The following is a 12,870-nucleotide window of genomic DNA, read 5'->3' on the forward strand; positions in this document are numbered from 1 at the left end:
CCTACTAAGTGGAAATTCAAACCGTTTCGCTGATGACGTTTGATGGTTGCCAAATCAGTGAAATAAATGACCAAACAATCAAATAACACCTGCCATGAGTATAACCGCATTCGCCATCGGGAGGCGCTATAATCACTCTCATAGGAGAATTTTGCTTTCACAATCCAAAATAAAGTTATCCAACATGCCATAGCTCCGCCCCCTCCGCTACGTGAGCAAAACTGCGGTTGTTGAGTGAAGACACTTCATTTTAGCAGCTGAATAAGTGCATCGTCTGGGTAATTAAAGTGCACTTATTTTTTTTAGAGTTTTCAGTGTGAGCACACTACTTACACTATTTATACTACGGAATGGCGTAGAATAGTGCATAAGTATGCGATTTGGGACGCAGCTATTATTTAATCACTCCAGGGGGAATTTTGGCCTCATATATTGTGATATTACTCAGCTATATTTGACATGGGCTAAAAATAAGTGACAATGTACATCTAGACTGTTGTTATATAAGACCAAAATACTTAATTTTCCTAGAACAACTGCCTATTTATCCACAAAATGAACAATTATACACAAAACATTGATGAACATTGAATAATTTTTTATTAAACAAAAAGCTTGCAAAAAGAAAAACTGATGAATGCTGCCTATACTGAATAATAAATAGGTTATAACCATACGTTTACATATTATGTAATCAGAAACATGAAGTCTCAGCCCAGATCAAGGATTGTTGAGCTGCTTTGTTCATATAAATATATATAAACATACAGTTTAACCCAACCCAGGCTCATTTTGATTGTGTACCCTTATAAAGATTTCTGGAGAGCGCCAAATATGTCCTAGGAGCTACTTTTTTTGCAGTTTTTGTTTTTGCCAATCTGCCAGAGTCCGCTGTGTACGCTTTTTGAGATCTCAAATTTCTCTCGTGAGTGCCATTCACGCCTGCTGTTCTCACATAAGTCCACCTGAGGCCGCTGTCAACTTACTGACTTACCGACTGACTGACTGACCCACTAATCCCCCCACCTCCCTCCCTAAACCCAACCAATAGTGTTTTAAACAGCACAGATTGACCAGCACCCACCCGCTTCCCTAAACCCAACCAACAGTGTTTTGAAAAGCAATTCAGTATAGAAAAGCCCTTGTGGCAGCCTGATTTTACAACATTCTCACCGTGTTATTTACTTGTTATTATGAAGTCAGCGTGGTACGTAAGACTGTCTTTTATCACATAATGAGACGTACATCCAATTGAAACAGTTCCGAAATGGGGGTCCAATGTAGTGGTGCATGATTTAGTCCTTTGGGAACCAATTGGATTGGTTGTAAAATGGAGGAAGATTGATTAATAGCTCCACCCTAAGGCCATTTTGTGTGACCAGAATTTGACTTTTTGAAGGGGGTTATGGTAAAAATTATGAAGGCAAAATGTATTTTTATAAAGTAATGAAGATCACAGCTACATCGTTTTTAACAAGCTACTACACTACCTGACAAAAGTCTTGTCGTCGTATTTTGTCCCAAGTTGCAAAATTACTGGATTACTTTCTTCAAAATTGTTTCAGATATTCTGGGGGTCAAGTTAGCTGTTTGCACTTTAATCGCGATCTTTGGTGTTCCCTCTCAGTGTCAACCTTTAAACCGGAGACACGCTGACATTGTGGCTTTTGCATCTCTTCTCGCTAGACGCAGAATACTTTTGTCTTGGACCTCCCCACAACCCCCCTCTATTTCATTATAGCTCAAAGATTTGGTCTTCTTTTTAAAACTTGAGAAAATTAAATACAATATCAGAGGTAGGGGAGAACATTTTTTTGAAAAATGGCAACAATTTTTTGCATTCTTTAATCACTTAAAAACCTTAGATGTGGATTGAGTGAAGGTACATGTGTATGTATGTATATGGTTTGTAATTGTAATTTTTTTTTTATATAATTTTTTTTTTCTGTATTTGTATTTTATTTTATTTATTATTATTTATTATTATTTTATTTATTTCTTTATTCATTTGTAAATGTTGATTGTTTTAATTGGGATTGTTTTGTGGATTGTTATAAAATGTAAAATGCTTTTTGCAAGAATAAAAATTCCATGACAAAAAAAAAAAAAGTCTTGTCGTCGATTCCAGTTGTAAGAGCAACAAATAATAACTTGACTTCTAGTTATTTGGAAAAGTGTCAGAAAGTAGATTTTTCCAATGAAGCCTCTGTTGAGCTGCATCCCAATCATCACAAATACTGCAAAAGACCCACTGGAAGCCACATGGACCCAAGATTCTCACAGAAATCAGTCAAGTTTGGAAAAACCATGGTTTGGGGTTGCATTCAGTATGGGGGCATGTGAGAGATCTGCAGAGTGGATGGCAACATCAACAGCCTGAGGTATCAAGACATTTGTGCTGCACATTACATTACAAACCACAAGAGAGGGTAAATTCTTCAGCAGGATAGCCCTACTTCTCATACTCCAGCCTCTACATCAGTACTGGAAGCAAAGAAGGTCAAAGTGTTCCAGCATTGGCCAGCCCAGTCACCAGACATGAACACTATTGAGCATGTCTGGGGTAAGATGAAGAAAGGGAAGACCTTACTGTACTAATTCAATAATTTAAAATTAAGGCATGATCGTATTTTATTTTCTAAACCACTTCTGATACCAAATGATCAACTAGAAGTCAAGTTCTTATTTGTTGTTCCTAAAACTTGGATAGGCGACAAGACTTTAGTCAGGTGGTGTGTACATAAATATAAACAAAGAAGAGTAAATGATGATTTCATGCCGACTTCAACAACTGGATGTTTTTCCAGTAAGGTTTTCTTTGTTTCAAACTCACACTACCTCTAAAATAACTTTGCACCAATTCTGCTTGAAATAACTACACACAAGTTTATTCTTAGATTCCACTTGAGGGCCTTTAGACATTTAGAACATTTGACATCTACTAATTTAACCAGCTTGGACGAGCTAATAAAAGCTTGTAAAATCAGGTAATTAGTTTAAGCAAATTTAAGCTAGATTTTAGCATTAGTCCTTTGAAAATGACCACCACCAGCTCTTCTAACCCGATTGTTCTATTAGGATCTAATATATTTTGCAAAGCTCTAACTGAGGAAGCAGCTTTTTTTGGGCTGGTACCAAGGGCACAGATCTAGCGTGTGAGTCAGGGCTCGTGTCCAGCCTGAGCAGCCACTTCCAATTCTTCCTCTCTAGTGGTGACATTAAATCGTAATTGGCTTCTGCTTCTTCTGCCAACTGTAGTGGCTCCTCGTAACATTTCGGGACTTTGGCTTCTCTGTGGACTAAGTTTGTGAATGTGGTGGCTGTAACTATTCAAACAAAGCTAAATGTCTCACTCTCTAGATTCCCTTCTGGCACTTTGACTTGTGTGGGGCTTTTGTTTTTACTGCTTTCTTTGTCCTCAAGCATTTTGTATTTGCTTTTTTATTATTAAATATAGGGTTTGGAATACAAAATGCTTCTGAAGATGATTAGTTTTTTGGGAATAGCAAAAATGAACTACATGCATTCTTTGACTTTTATTACTGGTGCGTACTAAAATACTACAGCACAGCAACTAATTCTATTATGCAGAATAGACCGTGTGACCGTATATATTCAGATCAAATAAGAAACATACAATATTAAGTGTAGTTCAATTCTAGAATGTACTGAGCAGTTCTTTTTAAGAGAATCAGAAACATGAAGTCTCAGCCCAGACCAAGGATTGTTGAGCTGCTTCTTTTGTATAAATATATATAAACATACAGTTTAATCCAAGCCAAGCTCATTCTGATTAAGTACCCTTATATACATTTCTGGAGAGCACCAAATATGTCTCAGGAGCTATGTTTTTTGCAGTTTTTGTCTTCGCGAATCCGCCAGGCACTGTTGTGTACACTTTTTGAGATCTAAAATTTCTCTCGCGAGTGTCATATCACATGCTCTTCACGCGTAAATCTACCAGAGGCCACTGTCGACTGACTGAGTGACCAACCGATTTCCCCACTTCTTCCCTAAACCCAACTAATAGTGTTTCAAAAAGCACAGATTGACCCGCCCACCCACTGCCCTAAACTCAAGTGACAGTGTCTTTGTTGTAATGAACCAGAAGCCATCGGATCCTATGCAAGCTTTTATTCACACAAACATACGATGTAACAATAAAGGGATAAAAGAAGACATAAAAGAAAACAACAAAGAAAAGAGCAGCCTGATCTCAGTTTTTGTCAGTTTAGTGGCTAATTCGTACAAGTTCAGTCGTACAAAAATGGAGTTTTTAAAATGGATTTTAAAATGGAGGCGTGGCACCTTACCCCAACCATCATTGGGTTATAAGCAAATCGTACTAAATTGTATGAATTAGATCATACGAATTCATACTAATTAGCCACTAAATCAAAAGAGACACAACAAAAAAAGAGACACATCATAGTCAAAAAACATACAATCAAAACTAGAGAGGGTGTATAGCTTAATCTATGGAGGGGTCAGTGGATTGCTCTTGAGATGTAGATTTGTCAAATAAATCAAGAAATTAACCCCAAGTAGCCAAAACTTTTCTAGTGGAGCTAGTCAGTAAAAATCTGAGTCTTTCCATTTGAATAACAGACATGATATCAGAAATCCAGTTCTGGAATGAGAGGGGTAACGGTTATTTCCAATTTTTAAGCAATAGTCTTTTAGCCACCACCATGCCTTGCACTGTTTGAGGGAGAGAAGATGTGTTTTGTGAAAATCTAAAGATGGCAAGTTTGGCACTCTTGAGTACTTTTAAAAGGGATACTTTTACTCATACTTTGAGTAGTATTTACAACAGACACTTGCAGTACATTTTTGGGCAAGTAATGGTACTTTTACTTAAGTATAATTTTTCAGTACTCTTTCCACCACTGGTAATATTATAATATAAGTATAAAAAAAGTATAAAAGTAAGGAATAATGTACATCCATGAAGGGATTTATTCTGCAATTACAGCCACCTGGATCTACTTTATTCAGCTTATTACGTAGCTATTTGCACAAAAACCAAACTTAAAATTTAGACACAAAACACTGTTTGGAGCCATACTTAGTCTTTAAGTAAACTCATAGCTGCCAGAAACAAAAATGTCTGAATGGAGCATATGTAACCTACGTATTGGTAAGTCACAAGATGACCCCAAACAGTCAAAAATAGCTGGATGACTAGCTAGACAAGCATATAAATATGAATGTAGAGAAATGTATATAGATGTGAACGTATTCGCTAACAGTCAAGATGATTTCAAGTTCCTGGATGAGCTTGTGTTATTAGTGTCAGCGGTGGTTATCCGGGAATAGCATTTGTGGAATGTTGCGAGTGATCAATCAGAATCAAACATTCCAGAGAGCAACATAATATAATATAATATAATATAATATAGATCGAGGCAGTGGCATAGTAGGTAGTGCTGTCGCCTCACAGCAAGAAGGTCGCTGGGTTGCTGGTTCGAACCTCGGCTCAGTTGGCATTTCTGTATGGAGTTTGCATGTTCTCCCTGCCTTCACGTGGGTTTCCTCCGGGTGCTCCGGTTTCCCCCACAGTCCAAAGACATGTGGTACAGGTGAATTGGGTAGGCTAAATTGTCCGTAGTGTATGAGTGTATGAGTGTGTGTGTGGACTAGCTGGATAAGTTGGCGGTTCATTCCGCTGTGGCAACCCTGGATTAATAAAGGGACGAAGCCGACAAGTAAATGAATTAATAATATAATATAATATAATATAATATAATATAATATAATATAATATAATATAATATATAAATAAGAAATTAATTATGCCAATGAAATATATCATGTATAAATATTTATATTTATTAATTTTCAATGCTGAAATTCTATATAATTTCTATCTCAAATATATACATTTCTCAGCTCCCTTCTCCACAGACCCATTCCCACTTTTTTGTGTCAATCAATAGACTGTGTCATGTCTGTGACACTTTATAGAGACGTGTCCTTTACAAAAGGTAGTGCTGGAATAGCACCCATGAGCGTGCCAGCTTGCTGAATCTCACATTCTCCTCAGTGGAAGCACATTCCCCATATGTGGGATCTGATCACGAGCTGCTGTTTCCCATTACTCAACACAGCACACTGTGAAACTGTAGGAGACAAAAACATCTGTCAAAGGGAACAATAGGGTCATCATGCCCATAAATAAATGGAAATAACAGACTTATGGCTTGGGTTCTGCTGAACAATACATATTGCGGTTAAGCAGCTCTCGAAGTTTAATCAAATGGAACAATAAAAGCTTGCTAACCCCCGATTCTCATCCAATCATTACTGCCCCGATGGTTCAGGAAACACTGAATAAAGCCTGACACATTATATCGGGGCTTTCAGTGATATTAGGCAAAGGCCATTCCAGATCCTAGAGCAGAGGAAATTCACCGGAGATTAGTCTGCGAATATGGCTTTTGCAGGCCGCGTGTACATGCTAGATCTCAACAACACTGCCAAACAGTCATTTTTCCACAAGCTATGAAACACTTTCTCCCTCAGTCGTCATCACGGGCCAGAGCCAAGCCCATTGCATGTGCAGAAAGACAATGCATTAACTGAGGAAATGATTTGGAAAGGAAAGCCTGCCATTTGTTTGCATTATTTCAACAACTTGTCTGTGTTGCATAATGAGTGCAATATTAGGTGACACTTTACATGAAGGGGTGTTTATAAGACTGTCATGACACCTTTTTAATCACGACATGACAAGTTATGAATATGAATGACTTTTATGCATGCTTATGACTTAAACTGTCATTAAGTGTCTTTTGATTAGTTATGCCTCTTTTAAATGCAAAGGTTACATTGTTTGAGATGTCTTTATGACAAACTGACATTACCAAGACAACATAACTAGTCATAAATCAGTCATAAACATGATTGTGATGACGCTGTTATAATTAAGTTGTGAAAACATTTCTTATCACTTTTGTTAGAGGAACAACAAGTGTCAATAATCATATAATAGCCGTTATTATTTCATGCCAATTTAAAGATCAATTTGAATTGTACCACTGTAGTTGAGGTCAAGAAAAATATGAATATAAAATGTTATAAAATTCATGACCAGTAAAAAGTAATTGATTGCAAGTTACTGATTACTATTGAACCATTGGAGGTCCCACTTTATATGTCTCTTATACCTGTGAACTTACACAGTAACTAGATGTGCAAGTAGCATGTAACTACTGTGTATGTACATACTGATACATAGTATTTACTTGTGTAATATTAGTGTAATTACTCACATGTAACAACACACTGAATAGTATGTGTAAGTTCAAATGTGTAACAGGACATTAATAACACAATCTTTGATAAACTACCCCTTTAATGTGAATTACTGATGTGATTCTACAATTTACAACAGCTGCACAATTTACAATAACAACTTCCTGTTTCGTGGCAAATCGTCAAAGTTTGAGAGGCCACCACGAACACACCCTCTGACGAAAACTCTAGATCTTTGCAATTTAACATCGCCAAGGACTTTAGATGACAAAACTTAATTTTGGTGTTGATCTGATTAAATCCCTAAGACTAGTAAAACGCCACTTTTTCGGTGCAGGAAGTTAAAAATATCCGACTTTTTGTTGGGTTTGAGATTTTGCATCTGTGGACTTTTTTTTTAGGTTTTGGCATGCTTGACGTGTGTGATCATTTTCGTATGTGTGCATGATTCATAGCTCGGAGGCCAATCCGTCAAAAGTGCACAGGTGACGCCGTCAAGTCATTTTGCCACGGGCATTTCTGAAACCTGTTACAAACGTACATTTTTGCCACTTCTGGGACGTGTGCAAAGTTTCGTGAGTTTTCAGGCATGTTTAGCCTCTCAAAATCACGATTTATTCCGGAGAAATAGCGGAAGAAGCAGAATAATAAGAAACGGAGCATTTACAATAGGCCCTACACACCATAGGTGCTCGTCCCTGATAATGCATTTGTATATTTCTATATACACTTAAACTTTTTTTGGCAGAAGTTTGCTGTAGTTAAACAGTTGCACAAAGGCTTAGATTTCATATCTTACACAGTAATTTATGACAATTTTACACTTTATATTGAGTGCACAGTTCCTAATGATTTACCCTGTAATTACACTGGTGAATCACAGATGAAACCTTCTAATGCAGCATTAGTTCTGCCATTCTTATTCTAATAGAGTGTTCAGAAGCACATGGTATGCAAACAAATGTGGAAGTGGGAATACATCTGCAAGTACATATTGTTGTTACACAATGCACTTAAATCTTGTTACAGATGTGTACCTTCTTAGTGTTGTTACTCTGTTACACATTTGAACTTACACAAACTATTCAGTGTGTTGTTACATGTGTGTAGTTACACCAGTATTGCACAAGTAAATACTATGTACAAGTATACACATACACTGTAGTTACATACTACTTACATATCTATTTACCATGTAAGCTCACAGGTATAAGCAACACAATGTAAAGTGGGACCCAGCAGCTTGACAAATATAAAAGTTTTAAAGAGATAGTTCGTACAAAACTTAAAATTATCTAATCATTGACTTTATCTTCACTTGTGTTAAACCTGTTTGTCTTTTTTTGTTGTTGTTCTTTTGAACACAGAAGACATTTTGAAAAAAAAATGGATACTTGTAACCCTTGACTGTGGCAGACAAACTGTAAACGCTCAAATGCCCGCCTCCATGGAAAAACAATGTACTTGGGTGCGCAAAAGATGTAATATATACATGGCCTCATAAGCAGCTATGCTTCTCTTCAGATTTCCAGAAGTTACCTTAACTCCTGATCCTGCACAAAAATCTAATTTAGGCTGAGTTGGGCCGCTGTGTTTCTGGGTGGTGGTGTCCTCCTTGTTGACGAGTATTGTCATAGAATGCTTTCTGTTCAAGATTGCTGGCCGAGTTAAAAACAGTCGAAAGGTCTTTAGAGACTGTTCAAACACACACAGACAAAAGTTTGGGGTTTTTAAATGTTTTAAAATAAGCTTCTCCTGCTTACCAAGGCTGCATTTATTTCATCAATAATACAGAACACGTTGTTACATTGTGAAATGTTATCGCACTTTAAAATAACTGTTCAAAAGTAGTTTATCATTTAATTTAATCATTTAATCCAGTGATTTTACCAGATGGATTTTCAGCTTCATTCCTCAGTCACATGACCCTTCACTCCAATAATAATTATTATTATTGTTATTTATTATAATTATAATTATTATGATTATTATTATTAATGGTAATAGTAATAAAAGCAATAATGACTGGAGTAATCATTTCATTTGAGACTACATACAACAAGAAAAGCCGTTATTTAAAATTATTAATTTACATTTTTTATATTTAATGAATGCAGCCTTGATGAAAAAAACATGAAAAGATTAAAAATTGAGCCCAAACTTTTAACCAGTAGTGCAGACTGCAGTTCACAGTAATACTGTTGTTTTTACACTCAATGAAATGAAAGTAATGTCTGCATCCATTTAAAGAAGCAAGCACTCGTCAACAGCTATTTCAGCTCGTGTTTTCAGCTTGTGTGGCGTTGCAGCTGAAAACATGATTAAAAAAAAAAGAAAATGTTGTTTTATAAAATATATATTTGTAACATAAGTATTGCAATTACACTATTTTTAGTAGCTGTAATCAAATGACAAAATTAAAATGCAATTCGTTACATTACTGCGTTCCCCAAATATATATTTAGAATACAGTAATGCATTACTGTAGAAAGTGTTATAATGGCCTCATGACAATCATGGGTATAGTTGTCGCTAGAAGGAATACAGCTGCAGCCAGAAGTTAACAATAATTTTATTATATTATTTCCTAAATTACTATAGTGGCCGAGAAAGCTTAATGTGCTGCAATTTAAGAAAACAAATGCAACTGCAAAAAAAGGCAGTCATGTGAGAAAACATCTTCATTGGTTTGTATTCATACATGCTTACAATGCTAACACATTTTTTTTTAAAATGCTCTGCATTTTCACACAGTGCTAACAATTTACGAAAACATGCTGGATTTTCTCACAACACATGCAAATAGCATGGAATACCACGGATAAGTTTCAAGAGGACCCTAAAATGTGACAGACCCGGGTATTTAGGCTAGGGTTATTTAGGCTAATGAATACTAAAGACAAGAGAATCCGGATGTTAAAATAAACAAACAAAAAACTCACCTTTCCAAGATCACCTACAACTTCACTGAGCAATAAGCTGTCTCATTTCAGAGGCTGCATCCTCTGAAGGATGCAGACTTCAAAGGTGAGTCCTTAAAAAACCACACAGGCTGAAGCGAGCGTCTTGAAATGAGACAATCTAACCTACAGAGGACAGATCTCATCACCAGGCAACCGTCACAGCTGCCGTTGATAAGCGCTGATAAAATTTGTAGTGACTGTTTTAAAGTGATTTTAAAACTTGTTTTAAGCAATCTGAAGGCAAAACAAGGTTTATAAAAGCTGGAAATATTTCCTCATATCCATACATGTACACATAAATATGTAGACTGTCTATAAAATCACTCTTTCGTATTAGTTTTTTAACATGTGTTTTAATGTCCACTTAAAATAAACCTAATTCATAAGACATTTAAACCGTAGTTTTCTTTTAAAACGTCCTCCCGTTATCAGTGTGCAACGAATCTTGGGACGTTCAAGGCTGTGAAGGATCCACCGGTTGTGTCCTTTATTACCTGGGAAATGAAGGAGGCATTTGAAGGAGCCTTCAAATTTTTTTGAATGCTCGAATGCATCCTGCATCCTCTGAAATGAGACACGGCTATAGTCACGGCTCAGCAGCGTCCGTCATGTTTTTGGGTCCTCTTGAAACATTTCCATTATGATCTGTTGGGTTTAAAATTGTTGTGAGAAAATGCAGCATGTTTTTTAAAGTGTATGTGTTGTGAGGATTTGCAGCACGTGTGCTCTTAAACGGATGAAGATCTTTCCTTATTTTGCTGGCATTTTTTGTAATTGCACGTGTTTTCTTAAATTGCAGCATGTTCAGCTCTCTTGGCCACCGTAAATTACCAATTAATTGTATTTCATTAACATCTACCCTAACCCCCTTAACCCTACCATCACTCTAATGTAAAAACAGTAATTATACTGAATATTATTGGCATTATTTATTAAATTACCCATTAAATTATATTTTATTAACTCCTATCCTCATCCCAACCCTAAACCTTCCCCCCACAGTACGATATTATTTATTACTGTTCTGTGTCACAAAAATTATGTTATATTAATGCACAGCTGTTTTCCATCTAGACTTTACTTTGTTTATGACAGATTTAAGACAATTATGTTGTCTTGGTAATGTCAAGTTGTCATGACCAAACAAAGACAGGCTGCAATGTACTTGTTTATGTCAAGTTGTCATAACAAAGGCAGCTCAAACAATGTCACCTTTGCATTTAAAACGACATAACTGAACTAATGACACTTAATAACAGTCACAAACATGCATAAACTCCTCTTTATATATTTATGACATGTCATGTAATGACTATAAAGTCTTCATGACATCTTTTGAACACCCCCTGGGAGTAAAATTCTACCCAGTATAATAGCGTGCTTTAGTCTTTCTCCCTTTTCAAGTCTGTTATTTGATTTCTTTTCTTCCCAGATTCGGACCTTAGCATGCGAACAGTGAGTACTCCAAGTCCAGCTCTGATTTTGCCACCTCGTTCATCTTCAGCTGTACTAAATGGCTCCTCAACGTCCTCTTCAACATTTGGGACGGAAACCATCGCCATGGTCCACATGCCGCCTACGTCCCTCACCCATCCTCAAAGATGCCTACGCCAGCCGAGGGACCAGCAGGGGGCGCCGGTTGACATCCTCCCCGACCATGCTTTCCTACAGATCTTCACCCATTTGCCCACCAACCAGCTGTGCCGATGCGCCCGCGTATGCCGTCGCTGGTACAACTTGGCGTGGGACCCCCGTCTATGGAGGACTATTCGGCTGACGGGCGATGTGCTGCATGTGGATCGAGCACTTCGGGTTCTCACTCGCAGACTGTGCCAGGACACCCCAAATGTGTGTCTGACGGTGGAGACGGTGATGGTCAGTGGCTGTCGGAGGCTGACTGATCGAGGACTGTATACGGTGGCACAGTCCTGCCCTGAACTACGGCGCCTAGAGGTGGCCGGCTGTTATAATGTGTCCAATGAGGCCGTGTTTGAGGTGGTGTCACGCTGCCCCAACCTGGAACACCTGGATGTTTCAGGTAATTTAGTTTCAGACTATTTGATTTGATTTACAGTATTTATTTGTCCTGAATGGATATATTTCAATTTCAGCTGTTCAAAAGTTGTTACATAGTTTTATCAATTCACATTGGGTGAGGGTATCCAGCTACAAAACCTGATTGTCAAAATGGTTAGATCAGAATGATTCGATTTTATAGAACTTAAAGTTCTATTAAATAGAAATAAATTTTTATTTAATTAATACAAATAGGTATGGAAGTCTGGAAGCTTTTTTCACCATGAATATTTAAAAAGCAATACAATGAACAACATATTTTCTGATAAATGTGAGATAAAAACTTACAATCAATGATTCAGAAATGCAAGCTGTCTGAATTGTATAATCTAATGCCTGAATTGCGAGATGCAAATTCAAAATTCTGTAAAGAAAGGCAAAACGATGAGATATCAAACCTGAATTTGCGGGATAATACCTGAATTCTGAGACAAAAAGTAAAAACAGATTTTTGTTTCTTGAATTACGCTTTTAATTCTGCTTAAAAAGTCAAAAATGTAAGATAGAAACTCTGAAGTGCAAGATACATATTGAATTCTAAATCAAAAAGTCAGATTTATTAGATATTAAGACA

General features: G+C 36.8%; 1 protein-coding gene across 2 annotated transcripts in view; it reads left to right on the plus strand.

Moving 5' to 3' along the window:
- fbxl7 (F-box and leucine-rich repeat protein 7) overlaps positions 1 to 12,870 on the plus strand; it is a 100,300-nt gene that overhangs the window by 73,637 nt on the left and 13,793 nt on the right. Inside the window, exon 3 of one of the 2 annotated variants that reach the window (XR_015477896.1) lies at positions 11,653 to 12,812. Coding sequence is in view for 1 of the 2 variants with exons in the window: in NM_001080042.1 (NP_001073511.1) it covers positions 11,653 to 12,258 (606 nt within the window). In the remaining variant the exon portion in view is untranslated. 2 annotated transcript variants of the gene reach the window in all.

The sequence above is a fragment of the Danio rerio genome, chromosome 2 (assembly GCF_052040795.2).
Source record: "Danio rerio strain M-AB ecotype USA chromosome 2, GRCz13ab, whole genome shotgun sequence".
NCBI lineage: Eukaryota > Metazoa > Chordata > Actinopteri > Cypriniformes > Danionidae > Danio > Danio rerio.